The 24,282-nt window shown below is 40.1% G+C and overlaps 1 protein-coding gene across 3 annotated transcripts; it reads left to right on the top strand.

Moving 5' to 3' along the window:
• The first annotated feature begins 3,561 nt into the window (after nt 1-3,561).
• OCIAD2 (OCIA domain containing 2) lies at nt 3,562-22,532 on the top strand. Of its 3 annotated transcripts, none has more exons than XM_081304666.1 (7): nt 3,562-3,610; nt 5,716-5,841; nt 8,249-8,345; nt 11,541-11,594; nt 15,467-15,514; nt 17,425-17,542; nt 20,287-22,532. In XM_081304666.1, the coding sequence occupies exons 2-7, from the start codon at nt 5,776-5,778 to the stop codon at nt 20,366-20,368; spliced, it is 465 nt and encodes a 154-aa protein (XP_081160792.1). In that variant the 5' UTR covers nt 3,562-3,610; nt 5,716-5,775; the 3' UTR covers nt 20,369-22,532. The 3 variants fall into 3 exon arrangements, with proteins under 3 accessions (XP_081160792.1, XP_081160793.1, XP_081160794.1); XM_081304667.1 differs by lacking the exon at nt 3,562-3,610 and adding an exon at nt 3,678-3,765; XM_081304668.1 differs by lacking the exon at nt 3,562-3,610 and adding an exon at nt 4,384-4,449.
• Nucleotides 22,533-24,282: the final 1,750 nt, after the last annotated feature.

Below are 24,282 nucleotides of genomic sequence, written 5' to 3'. Positions count from 1 at the left end.
TCAGTCTATGTTCCTCCTCTGCCCAATGAGGATGCTGGACACACAATACGTTGTAGAGATTAAGGGCATGCGCTAAGGAACCAGGCCACTGAGGTCTGAACCCTGGAAATAACACTTCCCAGCTGCGACCTTGACCATGTAACTTAACTTTTCTGTGCCCCTTTTTCTTATCTGTACATTTGGGGTGCTAGTTTGCATTTTTGGTGTTATTAAAAAGATCCCACAACTTGGGCTGGGGGTGTAGCTCAGAGGTAGAGTGCATGCTTAGCACAAGGCCCTGGGTTTGATCCCCAGCACAATAACAACAACAAAAAGTTCCTGAAATTATTTTTGGAAGGAAGGAAGGAAGGAAGGAAGGAAGGAAGGAAGGAAGGAAGGAAGGAAGGAAGGGAAGGAAAGGAGGAAGAACTAATGGAGACTATAAACCTCATGGAATAAAGGGCCAGGTGTCTTGCATTTGTTATTCTGTGCCTCATTCAATTTGTCCATCATCATTCATGAGCTAATAGAATGTGCCAGTCTCTGAAAAAGATTAATCCCTGCCCACAAGGAGCTCGCCTCAAGAGGGAGTAACAGTGGTTCTAACGTAGTGTGATGACAGCTGAGCAACAGGAAGGTGGCATTATCTGAAGCACATGGCTGTGGAGCTTGGGTTTAAATTCTAGTTTCCTTTCTGACCATGTGACTAATAAGTCACTATCACGACTCATGGACTGCTGTGGGATGCAGTTAAAAGATGAGGAGGGACCAGGAGAATGCTGCTATGGTTTGGATGTGGTTTGAGGGTCCCCCAAGGGCTTCTGTGTTAGAAGTTCGATCCTCAGTGTGGTGATGATGGAAGGTGGTGGAACCTGAAGAGGTGGGACCTAGGAAGAAATGGTCAGTCGTTGAGAGCGCTGCATGCAGAAGGAAGTAAGGTAGTTCTCATGAGAGCCCGATTAGTTCCCACCAGAGTGAATTGTTAAAAAAGAGAAAGCCTTACACCTCAATCCCTCTCTGGCTTGCTGTCTCATCATTACGATGCCAACCACCATTAGGCCTTCACCAGAGGCCAAACCAATGGAACCACACAATCTTGGGTTTTCAATCTTCAAAATGGAGATAAATAAACCTCTTTTCTTTATATATTACCAAGTCCCAGGTATTTTGTTATAAGAACACAAAATTGACCCATACAAGTTTGGCACATAGTGTTTAATACAGGTTATGACTCTTGCATTTATATACATGTATATGTATAAAGAAACATATATTCAGGGGCTGGGATTGTGGCTCAGCAGTAGTAGAGCGCTCGCCTAGCACAGGCGGGACCAGGGTTCAATCCTCAGCACCACATAAAAATAAAGGCATTGTGTTGTGTCCATCTACACCTAAAAAAAAAAAAAAAAAAAAAAGAAAGAAAAAAAGAAACATATATTCAGACACAGAGACATATCAGATACCATTGCAAAGTGCAACAGGAATGCAGAAAGTGTGGAATTAAACTTGGGTCTGGCAGGGTTTCCAAGAAAAGGTGACACCATGGTCCAGTCTTTAAAGAGTGAATGACAGAGGGATGGAGAAGCTGGAAGTTTGGTTCAGGATGAATTACAGTCCATGCAAAAGCATGAAAGGAGAGAACAGCAGTCACTCAATAGGGCCCTTGGGAGGCCCTAAGATAGATATGTTGAAGAGGCAGGCAAGAGCTTAATCACACAGAATCCTGCTAATAAATTTGGACATTGCCTGAGGACAATGTAGGGCAACAGAAAGAGTCGAAGCTGGATCCTGCCATAATCCATTTAGCACTTCCTAAACTAGTCACTATTTTATATCATTAACTAGTAATAATCAGCTTTATAGTCATGATCCTTAATTCTTGTAGAATGCTGAATTAAAAATAACAAAGTTTCCATTCAGTGTAACCAATTTCTAGGGCCAAGTCTATGTTATTTTCTATCTTTTGGAAAGTAACAAATGCTTTGTGGAAAGGAACTGTGTCTTTTCTCTTTTATCTCTGAATATGCTCAGAATGAAACATGGATACATCATATTTGCCCAACTATACCAACAGAGGAACTCATAATCCATGCACATTACATATGTTAACTTCTAGTTATCTAAGGTGACCTATTAGAACATTCTGGCAGAAAGTAGAGGGGGCTGGGGCATGAATTATACTAAAGCAGGAAGTTGAAGGACAAATGCCTCTTCGAGTATTTGTTACAAGGTAGACTTCAATGTAATGGAGGGCTGTTCATATATACCACAAAACCAATTACAAAGCTGATCCCTTCAGACCATAAAATGGCCAAATCACATTTCTGGTTTCTAGCAACACAATATAAAATTAGCAGAACTATGCACCCTTTGACTTAGAGGAAAAGGAGTGAAGAGAAAAGAAAACACCCTATTGGAAGAAAGAACTCACTAAATCACATGAATAGATGTGGTCTAAGGAAATCTACTGGGGAGTGGGGGAGGCATGGATACAAATCTTCAAAAAACAGCAGTGTCTTCACAATCTTTGAACCCAGATGGTTTATTCAGGAAATATTTATTAAGGCCTTCCTATATCTGAGATGCAAAGAACTTGATGGTGAACAAAAGAGAGTCCATCTTGTTCTGCTCTTCATGAAAGGAAAGGGAAGGCTTTATACAACTGTACACATAATAAATACATAATAACAACGGTGAACAGTGCTGTAAGAGAAAACAATAGCAGCCTGTGCTGTGAAAGAGAAGAAAAGGTTTGATTTTTACAGGGCTGGGCGACAAGAAAGGTTCTGCTGAAGAACGGTAGGGAATCATGAATAGGAAAGGGCCAAGCGGGTGTCATAGGGAGAGGATCCAGGCAAGGGGAGGCCTCCGTGCCAGGGCTTGGGTGGAAAAGAGCTGAGAGAGCATGAAGAACAGAAAGAAGCCCTGGGTGGGTGGCAGGCATCAAAGAAAGGCAAGCTCTGGGCCAGGGCTGAGGCTGAAGTCATGGAGACAGATTGGGACAGAAGGAAAAGGTGATGAGAGCCTTCACTGTGATTCAGAATCTTTCTCCATCTCAACACCCCCAAGGAGTCCCTGTCTGTCAGCCCAGGGAAGAGCCCTAAAGGCACTCCCCCAGGAGGTAACTTTGCCCCCACAGTTTAGTAGCAGGTGGCAGAGAAGGGACAAGTCCATGGACAGAGGACCAAGCTAGGGACCAAGCTGGCCTGAGTGTGACTCCGGACTCCTGGGTGACCTTGCACAACCTGGCCTGTAGAGTGAGGATAATCGTGCTCACCCTCAAGGGCTGTAGACCGGACTGCACACGGGGAGGGTGGCCTGGCCCCGGGAGGGTGCCAGGGGAAATGGTTGCTGCTGTGATTGTGGGGAGGAGGGAGTCATGATAGACCCTGAGGAGGTGGAATCTGCCGGGTGTCAGAACAGGGCCTGGGACCGTGGAGGGGGACCGGAGTGGTGGCAAAAGCTGGGGTTCAGCCTCTCTCGATTGTCACCACCAGAAAGACTGCAAGTGGGGGTGGGGATGCACTTTGACGCGGTGACTCAAGCGAGCGATAAGCTGCGAGGTGAGGGGGCGGAGCAAAAGAAGCTGGAAGGAAAGAAGGAAGGAAGGAGAGGGATCTGCAGAAGAAAGGTGAGGGCCGGGGGCGCCGGGGACAGGGGACTCGGGCTGGCGCGGGGCTGCGGGCGAGCACGGGGGTGAGCAAGGGGCCGGGAGAGGGCCGCAGCCGCCAAGGGAAGCGATCTGCGCCGGGGACGCGGCCTGGGAAGCGACCCCCACCCCCATGGGTGAGCCCGGGGGGTTGGGGGGAGGTGACAACGGGAGGGATGCCCGCTTTCCTTCCGGGTATTCGGGACAGGCGCATAGACAATGCAGCCCTTTGAAGGGTGCGCGGCTGGCATTGGCCGCTTTCCAACCCCTCCGCTCCCTCCTGCCTCTGGTCCCTGACCATCAGCCTGGGGGAGGGGGTGGCCCTGGTCGGGGTTTGGGGGACTTGGGGTTGACGCAGTTTCCAGTGTGTCACTTCTGGATAGCACCCCTCCTTGTCCATCCTACAAACACCCCCATCCTGCAGCCAATGTCCACCTGTCAGCATCCCTGTCCCCTTCCCCACCACTGGAGAAGCCCGTGCGACCTGGGTGTGGGTGGTGGGAGCTGCACTCGGAAGGCAGCCCCTCAGAAGCCTTGCTTAGATGTGGACCCAGATACAACTGGGTGCAAGGGGAACCTAACCTCCAAACCTGGAGGATGTGCTAGCTTTGCACATTTAATGCCTGATTGAGCAAAAACATTCTAAGATCAGCAAAGAATTTCTAGGGGTTCTCAAAACATAAGGTGCCCAGGGCCCCAGCTGCTCATATACCCACTGAGTACCGACTCCTTAGCTGGGGCTTTCTATAGGCTTCATTCCTCATCCTTCATTTTGGCAACAGCCCCTCAAGACGGCTGTGCCCATTGTATCCACTGAACAGGTGAGAAAGCTGAGGCACAGACAGACTGACTTGCCTCAAAGTACAGGGCTAGCAAAAGGGAGAGACAGGATTTGAATTCAGAGACTTAGCACTACAGGATACTGTGCTGCCTCTACAGTAACATTGGGCACCTAAAGTGAAATTGGGTGCAAGTAGAGGCCACCTTTGCTCATACACCTTATGGTTTAGTAATTAATGCAGGAAACAGAACTGTGTGTGATAAGATGCTCATTTTGCAGGAAGTCAGTAGCAGTCTTGAGGCCAGGGCTGCAGAATGTAGCCCTGGCCTCTGAGGGGAGTGGGAGGAGACTTGTGACCTACCTGGAGTGTGTCCATCTTTGCCAAACTCGAAATCTAATCTCCTGAACTATGTAATTACTTGATCATTGCATTTTTTAAGTCTGCCTTCTTTTTTGTTTTTTCCTTGTCGATACTCCCTTGAGTACAATGTTCACATTCTCCAGTATTCTTTTTAGATACATTTATTCAAAATTTCTCTCTCAAGTCTATGAATCATCTGGAACTTCAAACCCCAGTCCTCAAATATTCTAATCTCTCCAGACTAATTCCACTGTTTGCACCCAGGCACCCAAATCCAACATTTCCAAACCCCAGTTTATCATCCCTATTCTTCCTATTGGCATCTAATTTCCGGTCTCTGCAGCTTCTTGCCTGGACTATTGCATTATTTTTCCAAATTGGTCCTCCTGCCCCTAGAATCCATCCACCCACTGGACATCCTCTTGAAATCTCACAAGTCAGTCTCATTGGGGCCTTTAGGCCTAGCAGACAGAATACACTGTTCTCACTCTCCTTCCTTAGCACCCCATACATGCCTCTAGGAGAAGGAGCGCTTCTCATATGACACAATTGTCAATTTATCTGCCCTCCCCTTTAGACTCTGATTCCTTCAGCAGTTTTTTTTAATCTTATACTTTGTATCCTCAGACTTGGTGCATAATAGACATTTGATAAGTGTTTGTGTAGTTAATGACCTTGTCGTGGAATGAAACTATTTTTTAGAACACAGTTTATAGGCAGGAAAACAGTTCACTATGCACAGTGTGACATTTCACTCTCAATATGATCTGTTACCATTAGTGAGTTATGTGAATATGTAGTGTGAGGGGTTGACATTAGAAATTAAGTTTGTAGATGGTTAAGACTAGGGACAAAATGAAAGTAATTTTTCCAAATAAGTGCCATTGAGATTAAGGGTGAAAGTGATTTTTTCAAGGTCCAGTGATTCTTTTCTATTTTCCATAGCCATTTGGTCAAAAAGTGAGCAGAGCCCTCAACAAGAAGAGAGACAAGGACAAAGTCACCATGGCATCAGTGTCCACTCAGGGGAGCCAAGAGAAAGGTCCCCACTTGCCACCACTGAGCAAGCAGGTATGTTTTTAATTTGGGGAGTCTGCCATGTTAAGAGGAATATCATACAGAACTTTTGTTAAACCCCACTCTTGGCCAGCGATCTTACTTGGTTTTGTGTTTTGTTTTATTTTGGTTTTTTTCCGGTCTGACACCTTGTTGGATGGGTACAGAGAACACAGAAGGAATGTGTGGGTTGTACTTACAAAAGTTGTACTTACAAAAACTTTCTTGACTCTTTCCCATTTAGGATCCAGCTTAGCTAACTCTTAATGGAGGCTGTCAGTGACTGCAAAAGTTTACTGTAGCAGAGCAAAACTCTTGGTTGTCTCTAACAGAAGGGTACATTTTGCTTATTTTCATATTTTTCTTACTAAGGATAATTATACAAAGCATATGCTACTGACAGATGTTGCTTTTAGGATAGCAGAATTCTTAATAACTAATTAGCCATCAGATTGAGAACCCAAGTGTTAACATGAGCACACTTTTTCCAACTTGTTCAGAATGGATGTTATGTGTTTCAGAAACAAATATTTGAACAAGAGACACTTGAGTCCAGGAGTTCAAGAATAACCTGGAAGACCCTAACTCAAAAAAAAAAAAAAATGTGCCGGTGCCAGTAGCTGTAATCCAGCTACTCAGTGGACTAGGGCAGGAGGATTGCAAGTTCAAGGCCAGCCTGGGCAATTTAGTAAAACCTTGTCACAAAATTTCAAAATACCAAGTAAAAAGGGCTGGAGATGCAGCTCAGTTGTAAAGTGCCCCTGGGTTCAATCCCCAGTACCACAATAGATAAATAAATAAAATTTTTAGGTTTTAAAAAGAAAGAAAAAGAGCAAGTATTTGATAGGTAAATGGAGTGATCTTGGCCAGTGATCTTACTTGTTCTTTGGGGTAAACATATCAAGCTAAAATTGTTTATGGAGGAGAAAATGGGGATTAAAATCAAATTCCTTTCATGTATGATTTTGTCAAAATGAGCCTATCTACTATGTGTAACTATAATTCTCTAATTAAAAAAAAAAGTAAACTATAGGAGAGGCAAACAGTCCAATGATAACAAGTCACAAGCAGAAGACATTGGATACCTGAACTGCCTCTGTGAAACAGAGAGCCATAAAACATTTATAGCCATGAAGGAAAGGGTCACCAGAGCTCCGTCCAGGAGTCTGTGCACGAACTCTAATCTTGACTCTAGGACTCAGAGCAACTGCGACAGTCAGCTGTGTGTATATGTGTGTTTTTGGATGACATTTTTCTTCTTTCTGCTGCAGCCATAGCCAGGACAAGAACAAATGCAATACTCCTTGACTTACAATGGAGATACATCTCAATAATCTTGTCATAAGTTGAAAATATCTTAAGTCTAAAATGCATTGTAAACATCTATCCTACTGAAACACATCCTAGCTTAGAAACACAACACAGTACAGAGCATGAACTTTTCATCCTCACAATTGCCCAGGAGAAAGGTGGCCACAGCTAAATGCTGCTGCCCGGCATCACATGAAAATATTGCATTGCATATTGCTAGCAATATAAGGAAAAGATCAAAATTCAAAGTATGGCTTCTACTGAATGCGTATCACTGCCATGCCATCATAAAATGGAAAAATCTGAACCATCAGTAAGTCAGGGACCGATTTGATTTACCTGGGAAAGGAGGCGTGCTTGCTGAGGAGCACAGGTGCTAAGAAATGGAGGTAAGTAGAGACTGATGGCAATTGCTTCTTCCCATTGTGCATTACCATGTTACTGGTTGTTGTGATTCATGCTGACCACTGCAATTGTACTGTGCCAAGGAGAGTTGGAGAGAAAGAAGAGGGAGGATGCCAGCTTGCGTTGCTTGTAGATCTCTGAAGGCATAGACGCATTGAGTCCCTCCACCTTGTTAATATAGCATCATGCATGTCAAGTGCTTGGCATAGTGCCTGGCCCATGAGAAAGTGCTCAAGAAATGGTGACCACCATCCACACTGATACCTACTACAAAGAGCCTGAAAAGGAACAGTGGCAAAATCAGCAAATCCTTCTCTTCACTGAGGAGGCAACACTGAGCTTGATCTTAAGAGCAGGTAGGTGAAGGGAGAGAGGGAATAGCACTCTAAGTATAGTCAAGCCCATGGACAGAGGCATGGAGGTGAAAGCACACATGGCCTCAGCAGTAATTCAGCTTGACCAGTAGCCACTTCATGCACTCAAGTCAGTGAATCACCCTGTCTCTCCAACTGGGATTCTTTCTTTGCCTCAGTCCATCTAGAAGGTCCAGTTGGGAAGCTTATGGAATTGGCCATTTCTGTATATAGGCGCAGCCAGCCCAAAACACAAACCAAGTAACAAGAGAAGAGACCTCCTCCTCCAGGGAAAACCAAGTAGATGTTTTTCTGATAATCTCAGTTAACTCGTCATGTAACTTTCCTTACAGAGCATGTTGTTTTGTCCAAAATCAAAACTGCACATCCACAGAGGAGAGATAGCCAAGATTATTCGAGAATGTCAAGAAGAAAGTTTCTGGAAGAGAGGTAATTGCATCCTGCTCAATCTTTACTAGCATTGCATTTGATGCAATAAACTGCCTCCATATCCTATTAGAACTACAGGAATGATTTATTTTTGAGCAGTGTTTGCATAAATCCCTAAAGAACTTGGATATTCAGGGATGTTTTGGGTTAAATCCATCTGGAAAAATTTTTTAGGGCAGAGATAACATCTGATTATGGAGCACTTTGCCTTACTTAGCAAAAACTGCTGCTCATTTAACTCTTTCCTTCCCATGAGCAAGAACATGTGCCAAGATTATTGTCTAGAATGTCTTTATTACCAAAGACTAGATCTTTCTAACCTCCACTAGAGTCTAAGCTTCAAAGAGTCAGAAATAATGTCAAGTTCATCCCAGAGCCTAGCACAATGCTTCACACATAGAGAATTTCTCCTAAATATTGTTGAGTGAAAGAAAAATGGCAGTGTTCCATTAATGCTTCTCTTATATTGTCTCTGAATAGCCTTTTCTGCTGAGTTGCTTCCTCTTTCTGAGCCTGCCTTACATAAGATAAGGGTGTGAATTCAGGCTGTGCATTAAAGTTTCTTCCAATTTAGAAAATTCATGATTTGTTGTTTGAGAATGGCATAATAGAGCTTATAGACAGAGCATCAGTATTGTGCAACATTGCTGACACAGGGATAATTTTTGTTTTACAATACTCATTTTGATTTCATAAATCATTCAAATTCAGCATCACCAGTTTTGGAACTAACACTCTGTAGGAGTTGATATTCATTATGCATTACCATGATTACTGATTGTGCTTCTAGAAATGCATGTCTTTTCTGACAACCTATGAGTAAATAATTTAATTGCGCACTAGTAGATTAACACTTCATTATGACCCATTTGCCTGCCACCAGGCAACTAGTTATAGATGGAAAAATTGGTTACTGTTTGAATTTCCTTGGTTGCCAGGAAGAGCTGAATGTTTACCACTGCTCTCTGCATTTGAGAGAAGTCATTTGGCACATTTTGACAGAATTAGAAACTGCCTTTGCCAAACTAATTGTCTGTTCAAAAAGGCATAGCTAAACATTGTACATATTTAACTTGAATGAAGTCATGTTGTAATCTTCCATTTGGATCTTCAGGCAGACCTCCAAATTGGTGGACAAAAATGTCTTATAGACTTAAAAAAGAAAAAACAGGGAACTCTCCTCAGTGAAAGATGAAAGCAGATTAGAGAGTAAATAGGATCCTTGATTTTTCTGTATTTGAAAAAGCCAGCAGCTATGAAAGACATTATTAGACCATTTGGAGATATTTGAATATAGATTGTGCAATAGTTAATTATCCTGGAGTACCCCTAATGGTCTTGTGACTCTGTAGGGAAATATTCTTGTTCTTAGAAGATATCTTCTGAAATATTCAGTGATGAAGAGTCATGATGTTTACAAATTTCAAATATTTCAGAAAAAAAATAAAAAAAATAGAGATAAAGCAAATTTGGTTAAAAAACTAACAAATATAGATGAAGACTATGCAGTTTATTATATAGTGCTTCCTAACAATTATGTAGGCTTGAAAATTGATGTATACATATATGTATGCGTATAGATACAGGCAGTTCCCCAATTCAAGAACTAAGATGCTCATGTCAAATGTAGTGTTCAAAATCTTGTACAAGTCAACCGTTCAGTAAATTTGGATGTCTGATGTATTAGTTGGTTTTTCATCACTGTGACAAAATACCTGAGATAAATCAACTTAAAGGGGGAAATATTTATTTTGGCTCATGGTGTCAGTCTCTGGCCACTTGGTTCCATGTTTCTGGGCCTGCAATGAGGCAGAGCATCATGGTAAGAGGACATGGCAGAATGTGGTTGCTTAATTCACAGCAGCTGAGAGGCAAAGATAGAGAAGGAAAGGGATCAAGGACAAGATACATACTGCAAGGAAACATTCCCAATGATGCTTCCTCCGAGTAAGCCCTACCTCCTAAAGTTTCCAAACAACTCCCAACATGCCCGCCAGCTAAGGATCCTTTGGTGGACACTTCAGATTCACACTAGAACATCAGAGATGGAGTAAAATGGGTTTTATATTTGGTCAAACTAATGGTATGAAATAGGCTGAGTGACCAGGGAAGACCCTAAGAGAATTGTCCCTATAGTGCGTAATAAATACTTTTTGAATAAGTAAAATAACAAATGAATAAAACTTACATTTAAGGAAGTAAAACAAAAATCTCTGAGCAATTCTCCCCTGACCTCTAGGTGAGGCACCATGTTTTAAGTTACCAATATTTTTTAAATTTATTTTATTTTTAAATACATGATAGCGGAATGCATTACAATTCTTATTACACATTTAGAGCACAATCTTTCTTTTTTTAATATTTATTTTTTAGTTTTAGGTGAACACAATATCTTTATTTTATTTTTATGTGGTGCCGAGGATTGAACTCAGTGCCTCACACATGCTAGGTGAGCGCTCCACCACTGAGACACAGCCCCAGCCCAGAGCACAATTTTTCATATCTCTGTTTGTAAAGTATATTCTCACCAATTCATGTCTTCATACATGTACTTTGAATAATGATGTCTGTCACATCCCACCATCATTGCTAATCCCCTGCCCCCTCTCTTCCCCTCCCACCCCTCTGTCATATCTAGAGTTTGGCTATTCCTCCCATGCTCCCCCTCCCTACCCAACTATGAGTCAGTCACCTTATATAAGAGAAAACATTTGGCATTTGTTTTTTGGGATTGGCTAACTTTATTTAACATTATCTTCTCCAACTCCATCCATTTACCTGCAAATGCCATGATTTTATTCTCTTTTATTGCTGAGTAATATTCCATTGTGTATATATGCCACATTTTTAAAATCCATTCATCTACTGAAGGGCATCTGGGTTGTAAATTGTACTTTTATCAACATTGATGTGGCTGTGTCCCTATAGTATGCTTTTTTAAGTCCTTTGGGTATAGACCAAGGAGAGGGATAACTGGGTCAAATGGTGATTCCATTCCCGGCTTTCCAAGGAATCTCCATACTGCTTTCCATATTGGCTGCACCAGTTTGCAGTCCCACCAGCAATGTATGAGTGTGCCTTTTTCCCCACATACCCCCCAACACTTATTGTTGTTTGTCTTCATAATAGCTGCCATTCTGACTGGAATGAGATGATATTAAGATACCAATATTGAAGGACATTTTTGTTTTACAGCTCTGCCTTTCTCTCTTGTAAGCATGCTTGTCACCCAGGGACTAGTCCACCAAGGTAAGATTCAATATTTGTTAAATTGCTTAACTTCAGAGAGTCCAGTTTTCTGTGACCCTTCTGGCAGCTCCTCAGCACTGGGCGTGTATTTTTTTGGTGAAGGATTTTTTTAATGCATGCTTCTGCCTCTTTTTAGCATAGGTCCCTGTCCCCACAGAAGAGATCTTAAACTCTGGAATGAGTGAATATATTAGATTACCTGGCAAAGGGAAATTAAATGGCACATATAATTAAGGTTGTTAAACAGCTGACCTTACAATAGGGAGATTATCCTAGGTAATCCAGGGAGCCCAATTTGACCAAAAGAGTCTTTACCAGACATGGTGACACACAACTATAATCCCAGCTACTCAAAAGGCTGACACAGAAGGATCACAAGTTCAAAGCCAGCCTACCTGTTGTAGGGACAGATGAGGCAAGGCACTGAAGATAGCTGGAACAGTTTTATTTGGCTGCAGCCAGGTTCAGAGGGCACAGCTTTTGCTGTAATCAATCAATCCTCTAAACCCCGAGTTCAGATAGTTTCAGAATTTTATACCCAACATATAAGGGGAGGGGCTCAGAAGTTCACAGTCTGCAAAAGTTCACATAAAAGCAGTTTTTTTCTTTCACTGTTCTAGGCAAGTTAATCCTTTAAAAATAGCACCTGAGAAGGGGAGAGCGTCTTCTCCCCTTTCTTTCCTCTCCCTGCCAGCTGTTACCACAGAGCCCAATTGGTAACTTCTATTATCTTAGAAATGTAGACATCTCTGTGAAGCCCCAGCTCAAGACCAGAGGCCTTGTTTACACATTTCTACAAACTACTATACTGGATACACATTTGTGGAAGACTAGTAAGAGGGTGTCCAGAACCTGGAGTGCTGATTTCTTCCTAACCAGTGGCCAAGTCAAACAGGGCAACACGAAAATTGGAAGTTTATCTACTTTGAACTCTTTGGTAGAGACTCTTGCTGACAGTCCTAAAATCAACCATGGTGAAGATTTTGGAGAAACCCAGTTAAGACTTTTCTGTGGAGAAAGGGGGTGCCACTACACGACAACTTAGCAAAATCCTATGTCTCCTGTAATCCCAACAGCTGGGGAGGCTGAGGCAGGAGGATCACGAGTTCAAAGCCAGCCTCAGCAATTGTGAGGCACAACACAACTCAGTGAATCCTGTCTCTAAATAAAATATAAAATAGGGCTAGGGATGTGGCTCAATGGTTGAATGCTCCTGAGTTGAATCCTCAGTAACCCCCCAAAAAAATCCTATCTGAAAATGCAAAGGGCTGGTATAGCTCAGTGGTGACGTGTTTGCCTAGCATGTGTGAAATCCTGAGTTTGATCCCAAGGATGAAAAGAAAAAAAAAAAACCTAAAAATTTTAAAGTTCTTTTAAAATAACAAAGGGGAAGAAAAGACAGATCCAGAGAGAGGACAGCATAAAGAATCAATATTGCAAGACTTTGACGATGGAGGAAGGGGCCATGAGCTAAGGCATGTGGGAGGCCTCTAGGATCTGGAAATTCCAGACACCCTAGCAAAGAAAGCAGCGCACTTAAAGAATGCAGTTCCAACTTTATTTTTAAACTAGTGAGACCAATTTGAGACTTCTCACTTCAAGAACTATAATAAACTTGCTTTAAGCTACTACATTGGTGGTAATTTGTTATAGCAATCATAGGAAACTAAAACAGTGCCTTCCATTATACCAGAGTCCCTGTGCCTTCCAGTCTCTGGCTGTGACTGGGCCGATGGTTCACTTCAGAAGGGTGCTCCAGGTAGGAGGTGAGTGGAGTGGAAGTCCACCCAAGCTCTGCCCACCAAGCCATTTGTCCCAGCAAGAAGCTAAACCAACTAAGGAGGGTACCCTGTCTGATGCATAAAAGAGACCATGAGGACTAGCAGCCACATGTCTCTCCCTACAGTGACCTCTGCTTACCTCTGAGTTTTCCTCTCCATTCCTCTTTCCTCATTCTCTTCTTTGTCTCCACCTAGACAGAGAATTCTTACACATTGTGTAGTCCCCAGGTAACAACAAGGCCTCTGAACCTGTTTAAGTTCAATTTATTGGATGTTTCTGGATTACCAAGATTTTAAAAGGAATATTTCTTCCTGGTAAATATGAAGGAAGATGTCCTAGTTCTTTTTTGGATCTCAAAGATTACCTGTGTCATGTAACCAGGAGAATTCCAATTTAATCAATATTATTCTGGCTGTAAAGGTCATGTATTAAATATGATTTCATTTTTATATCTTGAAGATAGTCTTTTAATAGGAATATATTCATCAATCAGAACAAGCCTTCATCAGGCTATTTCTGACACAGCAAAAAAAAAAATGCAGCCAGGACATCCATAGAATTATGTTTTATAAATATTAAACTACTCAAGATCTATCATCTCTGCATCTGTGCATATATATTTTTTCAGAATTATATATTAGTTTTCCATAGTTATTGTAACAGATTATCACAGACACCATGGCTTAAAAACAATAGATTTATTAACTTACAGTTCCAGAGGCCAGAAATCCAAAATGGGTCTCACTGGATTAAAATCAAGACATTGTTCCAGTTGTATTTCTTCTGGAAGTTTCTAATCTTCCTTTCCTTTTCCTGCATTTATTTGCTGGCAGCCCCCTCTTATGTCTTTAAAGCCAGCAATGCTGAGCCAACATTTTCTCACATTGTCATATCTGGTCCTCTCCAATGCCCTCTTCCACATTCAGGGATTGTTGTGATTATGTGGAAGTTACCTGGATCATCCAGAACCATCTCCCTATTTTAAAGTTGTCTGATAGCAACCTAAATTCTACTTTCTACCTAAGTTTTTATGTATTATAACATATTTATAGTTTCTTAAGATTATGGAGCGGACATTGTTAGGAGCTACTATCCTGTCCACCTCAAGTTATAATATTTCTTTTCTTTTCTTTCTTTCTTTCTTTTTTTTTTTTTTTTTTTTTTTTGGTACCAGGGATTGAACTCAGGGGCATTCAACCACTGAGCCACATCCCCAGCCTTTTTTTATATTTTATTTAGAGACAGATCTTACTGAGTTGCTTAGCACCTTGCCATTGCTGAGGCTGGCTTTGAACTTGTGATCCTCCTGTCTCAGCCTCCCACACCACTGGGATTACAGGTGTGTGCCACTGTACCCAGCCACAAGTTTTAATATTTTCTTATTTATTATTATTTTTTTAGTTGTAATTGAACACCATACCTTTATTTTATATTTATATGTGGTGCTGAGGATCGAACACAGGGCCTCACATGTGCTAGGCGAGAGTTCTACCACTGAGCCACAAACCCAGCCCCTACTATTTTCATTTAAAAATTGTGACAGTAGCACATGCCTATAATCCCAGCAGGAGAATTGCAAATTCAATCCCAGCCTGAGCAAATTAGCAAGACCCTCTTTAAAAAAAAAAAAAAAAAAAAAAAAGGACTGGGGATGCAATTCAGTGGTAGAATGCCCCTAGTCAAAGCAAGAAAAAAAAGCTTTAAATAAACACATGTATGCATGTGCTCACAGGCACACACGCGCGCACACACACACACACACACATACAGATTGAATCTCTAAACTGAAACTTCCTATATTGAGTTACTTTAAGAGAGAACAGGATAGTGAGTCATTTTTTGAACTTAAATCAGTCTTTGTTTCATATTCCTTTTCTATATGCTAAAACTAATATATGCTATTTGCCTAAAATGGCTATTCAAGAGTTAAACTCAGTCAAGAAGTGAATCATAATTATTTTAAAATTGTTTCTTTAGATTAAGACTATGTATACACTTAAGAAATTTTGCATCTTAAATTTTGCAGTTTTCCTTAAAATTTTAAGTAGGCTGCAAAATAAAATATTAATTATCTATATATTACTCCTTAGGTTACTTAGCAGCTAACCCAAGACTTGGATCATTGCCTAAACTTGCACGTAAGTCATTAAAGTAAAAAAAGCAGATTCATTTTGGAAGAAAGGGTGATATTTTTAACCGCTAGGGAAAGGAATGTCCATTTTAACCAACTTGCCTGCATTGACTCTGAAAAATTAGTCACTATTTTCTATGGCTTTACATTCTTACTTTATTCAACACTTCCTGATATACAGGAAGTATATAGGGACTTCTCCCCAGATAATCCTCTTTAAAGCATGAACTAAGAGGGACTGACAAGATATATACAGTTGTTCCTCCAGATTTGATGGGGATGGGTTCTAAGACCCCTCCGGGATACCAAAATCCATGAATGCTCAATTCCCTTATATAAATGGCATACTATTTTCATACCACCTCTGCATATTCTCCTGTATTCTTTAAATCATCTCTAGATGACTTACAACACCTAAAACAATGTAAATACTGTACAAATAGTTGTTATACTTTATGACTTAGGGAATACTGAAAGAAAGAAGTTTGTACTTGTTCAGTACTGACCCAAACTTTCAAATATTTTGTCTGTAGTTGGTTGACTGAGGATGTGTGACCCATGGATTTGGAGGGCCAGCTTTAACAAAATTATCAACAGTAGAGCATCTGAATGATAAGACCTTAGGGTTTTTATTTTCTTCTTTTGGGCTGGCCAGTCTTTTCAAAAGATTATCTGTCATTGACATCAAAAATGAGCTGGGGATTTTCCAATAATAAATTTGCCACACACTTGGGGTTTCTTCTTCCTCTTCTTGATACACATAGACCTTCTATGTACAAAGAAGGTACAATCTCAGATCTCATTCCCAGCCAGAGGGTTCAAGATTTTTTGCTGCAACCAGCACAGCCATTAATTCAGAAATCACCAAGGGGCGATGGGGGATTGAGAAAAGACAAAGACATAGAGAAAAGGCTGGGGCTAGGTGGGACATCACCCTCTGATGGAGGATGAATGACCCAGAGCTAGCTCAGCAACTTTATCATATGGGTTTTCTCATCAAAAGGATTTTCTGTGAGAAAGCATGCAGGATTGAAAGTCAAAGTACTATATGACAAATATAATTATCAATTTACTTCCATAATTCTCTGTACCTGGCAGCTGATTCTGCACTTAGGGTCAAGACTGATAGTCCTGTGCCTAGCACAGAATCTCCTTTAAGCAGGGTGTCACCATAGCAACTGGGCAGTCTTGACCTGCACCTTTTCACGGGAAATTTCCAGTGCAGGTGCAGCTCCTGCTGTAGGTCAGAGACAACGATTCAAATCACTGCTCCCAACAACTTCCTTCATAGGAGGTTTCCCGCGCTCATGACATCACTTCTAGATGTTGCTCCCAACTCTTCCAAGACCTTAAAGAAAGTAAAGGAGCTTTCCTACCTGTGATTTAAAGGCTTCCAATAGTCACAGTGCAGATCCCCACCTTCTCTCCTTGGTGGCCTAAGCCATCTGTTTAACAGCTGCCACCCTCTCATTGCCCATCTCTGAGACAGCACCTTCACTTGCTCTATCCTGGTCATTCTGCTTCCAGTTCAAAGAAGAGATCAGAAAGTCTCTGGTTCACAGTCCTGCTCTTTGATAGGGGCTTCACCCTCAGAGTTTTTGTTCATTGATTTACCATAGTACTTTTAGATAAAAAATGACTAGTCTTGATGTTTGGTGTGGTAGCACATACCTATCCCAGTGATTTTGGAGACTGAAACAGGAGGATCTTAGTGAAGCCCTAAGCAACTTGTTGAGACCCTGTCTCAAAATAAAAAATTAAAATGGTTGGGATGTAGCTCAGTGGTAAAGCACCCCTAGGTTCAACATCAGCACTTAAAAAAAAAAAAAAGACTAGGTTTAATAAAAAAAATTCAAGATGATAATTAACAAAAGAGATTCTGAATCTTTCAGTTACCTATGTTTCTTGCTTTTACAGTTGCTGGCATCTTAGGATTTGGCCTTGGAAAGGCTTCATACATAGGAGTATGCCAGAGTAAATTCCATTCCTTTGAAGATCAGCTTCGTGGAGCTGGTTTTGGTCCAGAGCATAACAGGTTTGTAACCTGCTTGACTAAGAGATTATAATGAAGATAATTATAAGTAATTAAATGAAGGGTCACTGACTATTTATAACATTAAACATTTTTTAAATTCCTTCATTTAAAAAACCTCTTTAACCTTCAAGTTTTGAGTTGTTACAACTCAACTTTGATAATTATTAAATTAGCTACCTATTTCATTTTATAACAATATCTAATGAGTACCTATTATGTCCAAGGCATTGTGCAAGTCTCTGAAGAATATCTTGATGAGCACAAATGGCTTCTACCATCACAAGGTTATGTAAAATTTAAACGGTCTTCCTTACGGAAGGCTTCTGAGAGCCTTTAACATGTTAATAGCATGTAATATATATTGTAGTTTTCACTGGGGATATAAGCAGCAGGACAGTGGAGTTCACAGGACTACCTCTGCTGTTGGAGATTTTGGGTTGAAAACCACTCCATCCACTTCCTAAGCCATATGACCTTGAATACATTTCTTAAACTCTCTAATCTTCAGTTTCCTCATCTGTATAAAATGATGATCAGAATTGTTTCCATGGGATATTGCAAGGAATAGAAATGGTTATTCATAACTCATAAGTGCTATTTCTTTTATAGTGTTATGGGACTAGTGTTAAAGACACATTTCTCTGAAGACCCCTCACCCATCTCAGTAGATTCTATTTGAGAGGCTGCATGATATAGTGAAAACAACATTGGACTAGAAATCAGGGCACCCAAGTTCTTTTTCCATTTGCAAAACTTTGGAGAGCCACCTTCCCTAGTCCTATACTGGTACCTTAAAAACTGTCACTTCCTGTTGAGCCGCATGCAACCCAGAGAGGTGCACAGACATACAGCAAGGAGATGCAGAGACTTTCTGAGGTGACCTAGTTAGCCATATCCTGTTTTTCAATTAGCCATAGGTAAGGCTCAGCCCATTTGTTTTCAAACCCTTACATATTCCATTTTAGCAGCAATGTTGCCTGAGAGTCATTAATTCTATGTTTACAGACAACTCCAACATCAGTCCATCTTTACAAAGCCGAGTTTTAGGGTCAGCTTTCTGAAGAGCAATTGACCACAAGATTCTGGTCTCTTTAGGGAAAGTTTTATAAAATCAATACATGCAAAGGAGAAAGTTTTCTTAACTGTTCCCTCTTCCTCTTTAATTTCAGGAAGTTCTTTTGCTATTATCCAACTTCAGGTTCCATAATAATTATAAACCAAGATTGAAATCTGTGTTTTCCAGACCGTCTCCATTGTTCTGCATTTTAGAAGAAGGCGGTTGAAGTAAATGGTCTCCAGGGTTGCTTTGAGCTCTTTGTTCTATAGCTCTGTTTTGCCTGCCCTCTTGTAGCCACAGCAGCTGCACTCTGGGCTCACATTAGTGGCTGGTAACCATTGCTAAGCCCTTGTGAAGGGCCATTACCAGTACATCTAGAAGCAACGATTCACAAAGCTACTTGATTTCCAGTGAGGGGGAAGGAGGGAAGAGCCCCTAGCTAGGTTGAGGTCTAGAAGCTTAAGGAAGGGGCCTTCTTAAAGGAGATGATGATGCTTGACTTGAATCTTCAAAGACCAGTGGGAGTTATAGCAAGTTTGAAAAAGGAAATGCTAGACCAGGAATGGCCTGCTCAGAGAAGGAAACCTGATTGATTAATTCTTTAATAAACCCATGGATACACCCTATGGCTGAAGCATAGAGAGCTATTGGGAAATGGTAGAAGACATCTGGAGGGCAAAGCAAGTAAGGGTCACTCCCTGAAGGATTTTATGCCACACTAAGGATTTCTACCTAATTCTCAAAGCAATGGGGTAAAATAAGTGATAAAGGGAGGAGGGTGGAGGTCATCATTCATCTCTCTGGGGACGTGCAATAGCAGCTTATAGTGTCGCTGCCTTCTGAATGACCCTTCCCACTCAAGCAAGGTTGATATTTCTATTATATAGAATTCACCTCATCCTGTTCTGTTTAAATGGTCTTCCTGTTGCAAATTCCTCATGGTAGTAGGTGTTCAGTAAATGTTTATGGAATTGAATTTGTAAGATTTCAAAACTAACACTGGGAAGGGCCTCAAGGACATCAATTCCTCAAGTGTGGGTATTTTTCTAATACAAAGCTGTGCGTTTTCCTTGGTATTGTGTAGATTCTAAGGAAACTGTTGCAAATCAGGAAAATTATCTCTGGAAATGTCTTTGCAATTTTTTAATTTAAAAAAATTATGTGTGCTCATGTGTGTCCAAACCTAATTCCATAAATTTATATTATATTAAACACTATAGGCTTATATTATATTAAATACTACATAAATGCACTATGTATTTTATGATTTTTTTTTCTTTTAGATGAGGTCTCACTGCATTGCCCAGGCTGGCCTCAAACTCCTGGGCTCAAGTGTTTCTCCCACCTGAGCATCCTCAGTGCTGGAGCGATAGATATGCGCCACTGTGCCTGGCTTATTTATGATTTTTTAATGTTATTGTTAGAAATTACTCAAGTTCAAAGAGTCAAGATGTTCAACCTTTGTGTGACTCTAACCACAAAAACAACCATCTGTTTCAACATAAAGTTTGTTCTTGGCTTTATTTGGATGAAATTTCGGGAATCTTAAGCTAAGAACAAATATTGTTCCTGAAGAAATTGGGCTAGTGAACTTTAGAACAGAAGACTTCTCTAAACAACATTGTGTTAAGACTAGAGCTTCTATTGTCAAAGTACAAACCACTACCTGTTTTTGCTTCTCTTCTAGGCATTGCCTGCTTACCTGCGAGGAATGCAAAATAAGGCATGGATTAAGTGAAAAGGGAGATTCACAGCCTTCGGCTTCCTAAACTGTCTATGGCTTTTGAGTTTTCTAAACCTCTGAATTTATACACATTTAAAATTTCAAGAGTACTTTAAAATAATATACTTCTTTTGATTCTCTTGCTCTTTTGAAATGCTTTCTGTGGAAGGCTCTCACCTGAATTGAGCATGACATATTTTTCTGCTAAGAACATGTTGAGAGCCCTCACATACCAAACAAACATACAATAACAGCAGCAGATGATATTGCACCCTGCCTGGCTTACAGCTGAGTAAAGGAATTGAGTCTTCTCTGATTAGCCTCCATCTTTTCTTTCACTCTGCTTTTCTTCAATGCTTTAAGTTCTCTAGTAGAGGACAGGAATGAATGAGGAGGAAGCTGGGGAGTCATGACCCAAAGAAAATTCACGTATTTGGAGATAGAAGTACAGGATGAGAAAGACTGTGTCTTTTATAAGCACTAGAAGTGTTTCCCATTGCTAGGCATGGTGGCACATGCCTGTAATCCCAGTGGCTCGAGAGGCTGAGGCAGGAGGATTGAGAGTTCAAAGCCAGCCTCAGCAACTTAGCAAGGGCCTAAGCAACTCAGTGAGATGCTGTCTCCAAATAAAATATGGGGATAGGCTGGAGATGTGGCTCAGTGTTTTAGTGCCCCTGAGTTCAATCTCTGATACCAATAAATAAATAATAAATAAATGAATAAGAAGTACTTCTCAAGACATAGGAGCCAAGATTTCATTCAAAATGGTCAAAATATGAAACAACTGTCCTTTCAGTGATGGACATAACTGTGAGGCTCATCAGTGCATGAGGTTTTTAAAAACACCTATCATCTTTCAGTTACCTGCTAAGCTAATAGGTACGCATTTGTGATCACTCTTTAACAGAGTACTTTTGTAGACTACTAGTGGCCTGAAAGAATAAACCCATCTTCCCAAACCATTCTCCTTCTTCCAAGCAGCTCATTTATGGGGAGAACAACTTGAGGAATTAACTCACAGAATGATAAACTCTTAGAATTTTAGGGAGTTCAGAGTCAATTTAACTCCAAGAGTCAGATTTCTATTCTCCAACCATGTTCATTGCATGAAAAAAAAAATCTCTATTTGGGAACCTTTTGTTTTACATCAAGTTGGCTAAGCCTTATTAAAAAAAAAACTTCAATTGGATCTTTGCACCTGCTCGGGAAAATGCTTTAGATATGTATTGACATTTATGTTGTGTGTATGTGTATGTGTATGTGTGCATACACATTTGTGTTTAACTTAAGATATCTTAAAGCCTGTAGCATGGAAGTAAAAAGGGACACCTCATCATAAGTTAATACTTGGTATAAAATATTGTATTTAAAAAGCCAAAAATATGTGGAAGTTTTTCATTCCAAACATTAATTATATGGAATGGATGGCTTGACTGAGCTTCCTCTTTATTTTACATATCCTGTTTTTTAGTCAATAAAGTTCTATTTCTATAAATTAGAATGCAGAGCAAATATTGTGGCCTTTCTCCCCCCACCCCCCACCCCATTGCTGGGGATCAAACAACAAAGGGCCTCATGCATTCTAGGCAAATGCTGTACCACTGATCTACACCTCAGCCCCTATTCTAGGTTTTTGAATGCAGTTTAATTTTTGGCTCTGACATCTAGCAATTGATGATTCTTCATTATATCTGCTATTGAAAACAATCCAGAATTAGGGCCAGTTATTTCCTGCATCCCAGAAAATGATTTTGCAGCAAGCCATTGTTAAAAATAAATCTTGGCTAGGGGCTGGGGGTGGGGTGATACAGAACATGCCTAGCACATGGGAGGCCCAGGGTTCAATCCCCAATACCATTCAAGAAAAAAACAAACAACAACAACAACAAAAAACAGTCTTTGTGTACTGGGAAAGAGTGCATTATTATTTACTGTTGACATCTTCATAGTTCTCAATCAAATTGGATTTATTGCTTGGACTTTCTGCTTTCCCTAAGTAGACAAGTTATTCATTGAAGTAGTTTATCATAGTGATTTATCTTGTGTGAAGGAAAATAAAGAAGAAGAAATCTGGAAGGTCATCCAGATTCATACCTCTAGTCATTGCAGAAGGAAAATAACTTGAGGGGAATATCTGCTGCTCATGTTTCACCAACACTCATAACCAAGCTGATCATAAGCTTATGAAAGCAGAATCTTCATAATGGGAAAAAAAACTTGGCAAAGAATAGCAGGACAACATTGTGGATAAACTTGCATGAAATAGAAAATAAAATATGAGACTACATAGTAATAGTTGTATACCTAACCAACTTTATTAACAGATTTTCCTATGATGATACGGTCTGATATTCTAGAGTGAATAAAATGGAAAATATCCTATTAGAGATGCTACTCAACTTTACAATGGAATTATATACTGATAAACCCATCATTAAGTCAAAAATATCATCAGTCAAAATGCACTTTGTACACCTAACCTACCAAACATCATAGCTTCTCCTAGCCTAACTGCTTAGAACACTTAGATTAGCCTACAGTTAGGCAAAACCATCTAACACAAAGCCTATTTTATATAAAATGTTGAATATCTCATATGGTTTATTGAATACTGTTCTGAACATGAAAAACAGGATGGCTATATGGGTACTCTTTTGCCCCATAATAGTTGGAAATCCTATTGTACTTGGGAACTATCTTTGTTTTGAATTCGATTAATGGAATTTACAATGTAACATTAATCTGCTTTTTTTCTTGTATGGAACTATAAGAGATAAATTTAACATCTGAAATCAACAAGTCTGTCTCACACATTTGTAGTTTGTCTAGACAACAGTGAAAATATTCCTAACAGAGGAGAATGACACAAATAGGAAGATCCACATGTAACCACAAAACATCAAAATAATTTAATCCAGTGCATCCCTGTGATTCTCCAATGAACCTTGGAAAAGCACTATTTTCTTTGCTTATAAGTGGATGACTTCAAAGAAATCTTTCAAAATACTTTTAAATTTCAGGGCATTGGTCAAACATTCCATTCTCTTCACTAAAATAATCATTTGTTTCTAAATCTTGATCCAGTTTGTGTGATTCTGGAGTTCAAATGTTATTGTCAGAGTTAAACTATATTCTACAAAAAAATGTATTATTTCACAATTTTAAAAAAGCAACTGGATAATCCTTTTGTGTCCATTTATCTTATCAAAATAATCAGAATTTCCAGTAAGATTTATATATTATTGATACATAATATATAAAAATAGTATGTACTGCATATAATGCTTATATATTTTTAAAATACTCATTTAAACAAAGATATTCTTTTCCCTTGCTTTCAGAATGGATGATTTGTCTATTTTCTGTTAATATTTTGAAAGTAATAAAATTTATCTTCCTGACTTGGTTAAGTCTGCTAGTTAGTTTTCCACTCTGTGACAAAATACCTGAGAAAATAAAGGAGGAAAGGTTTATTTTGGCTCACTGTTTCAGAAGTTTCCATCCATGGTTGCTTGGCCCCATTGTTATGAGCCCATGGTAAGGCAGAAGGTCATTTGAGGGAGCATGTGGCAGAACAGAACTGTTTACCTCATGGTAGCCCAAAAGCAGAGGAGAGAGAACAAGGGAAGGACCAAAGATAAGATACGTCCTTCTAAGTGTGCCCCCAGTGACCTCCTATATTATTACCACCTCCCAATAATGTCATCAGCTATGAATATATCAATGGATTAATCCATTGAGAGGTCACAGTCTTCTTCTTCTCTTCCCAAGAGCCTCACCTCTGAACACTGCTGCATTAGGGACCAAGCTGTCAACATATGAATCTTTAGATCCAAACCATAACATCAAGTGTAATGCAAAAGACAAGTAATTTTCTTGATATCTATGTAATGCAACATATTAATCAACAGAAAATGTCTCCAAATTTCAATTATAAAATTTGATTTTATATATATTTAA

The sequence above is a fragment of the Spermophilus citellus genome (assembly GCF_964194105.1).
Source record: "Spermophilus citellus genome assembly, chromosome: 8".
In the NCBI taxonomy this organism is placed as follows: Eukaryota; Metazoa; Chordata; class Mammalia; order Rodentia; family Sciuridae; genus Spermophilus; species Spermophilus citellus.
Note: the sequence above shows the minus strand (reverse complement) of the source record. Positions and strands in the feature narration are given on the sequence as shown.